Source organism: Camelina sativa, chromosome 9 (genome assembly GCF_030686135.1).
Source record: "Camelina sativa cultivar CO46 ecotype springtype chromosome 9, ASM3068613v1".
Lineage (NCBI taxonomy): Eukaryota > Viridiplantae > Streptophyta > Magnoliopsida > Brassicales > Brassicaceae > Camelina > Camelina sativa.
Genome location: NC_141888.1, coordinates 26,605,853 through 26,607,220, shown reverse-complemented (window position 1 = coordinate 26,607,220; position 1,368 = coordinate 26,605,853). Strand labels below are relative to the sequence as shown.

The 1,368-nt window shown below is 37.4% G+C and overlaps 1 protein-coding gene across 1 annotated transcript; it reads left to right on the top strand.

The window, feature by feature from the left end:
• Positions 1 to 335: 335 nt before the first annotated feature.
• On the top strand, positions 336 to 1,156 carry LOC147938815 (heat stress transcription factor A-1-like). The gene is made up of 3 exons (XM_087465770.1): positions 336 to 396; positions 651 to 655; positions 758 to 1,156. The coding sequence occupies exons 1-3, from the start codon at positions 336 to 338 to the stop codon at positions 1,154 to 1,156; spliced, it is 465 nt and encodes a 154-aa protein (XP_087321896.1).
• The last annotated feature ends 212 nt before the right edge of the window (positions 1,157 to 1,368 follow it).

Sequence of the window (1,368 nt, the reverse complement as noted above, 5' to 3'; positions counted from 1 at the left end):
TAACTAATTAAATTAGAAGAAAACAAATTGGTTTTCTCTTGGTATTGATTTTAAACCTTACAACCGAACCGAATCAAAAAAATTCTGTTTAATACGGTAGAACAGAACTATAGAAAATCGGAAAATGGAAACAAAAGAGAGAAAAAAAGGAACAGGAAAAAACAAAAGGAAATTTGTAACTTTTAATCCTGACCGCTGAAAGTTAGATGCTGATCATATCTTAAACCATTATTCATAGGTCCATCCATAAATAAAAAAAATAATGCTTCCCATCTTGTTAATAATTCTCGAACCCTAAAAAATCTTTCACAATTCCCATCCCGACTTGAAGGATGATGGTTCACAATTATTTCCCAAGGGGATTGTCTTCGTTCTACGTTGTTGATGTCCAGATCGGTTACAATTAGTATGTTTAGTTCGGTCAAAGAAAGGTCGAAGTTCTCTTATATTTTATTGGTACCGAGACACAAAAGACGGGTTACAACACGACTTAAACGAGTTACAAAAGTGGACGAGGATAATGGACGAGCTGTTATCTCGTCGATTCTTCAAGCCGTTGACTCTAAATCGTTGACTTCTGCTTTGACGAGCTGGAGGCTCTTGTACTTGCTGTACGAATTCTTTTGCCTTTTTCCCGATCCCTTTTTCAGGGGCCGTACGCCTGTATTTATAGGGAGTCGTGTCGGTTCGTCCAGGAAAAAGACCATAATACTCTTCTTTCTTTAAAGGGTTTATTTTGGGCTTTTTCCTGGGCCAGGCCTCTTTGTTGGGGTGGGATCTACCCCTAACATACGTCAGAGTCTATCAGGTTGTTGATGATCCTTCAACGGATTCAATAATCTCGTGGGGCAGCAACAACAGTTTCATTATCTGGAACGTGGAAGGGTTTCGTAGAAAGATTATGCCGACATGTGTTGAATTTGGCATTACCTTCTCAAGTTTTGTCTCCAGGCTTCGTTCTCATGGCTTTAAACGAGTTAAAGGGCCTGGACAGTTGGAATTTGGAAACGAGTATTTTGTCGTAGATCAACCGGAGCTTTTGAAGTTGATTATGGTCGAAGCTTTGAGGACTAAACGTAATGCAAAGAAAGCTAAAGCCAAAGCCAAGAAAGATCGAGTGCGAGTAGAGGGTCTCTTGAAACACTTGCAAATTTGATCATAGTATAATAATAACTTCTTGTATAAGTGACTTTAGTAGTAATGAATAAATGTATGTTTTGTATAAACCGCTTTTTGTGTCTCATATCGAGAGTGTTTAATCAGATAGGCCAATTTGTATCTTTTAAGCTTGCTACTTTTATCTACTGTATGTATCTTGGATAATTGAAATCAATTGCTTTAGTTATTAGAAAATAAAGACAAGAAGAT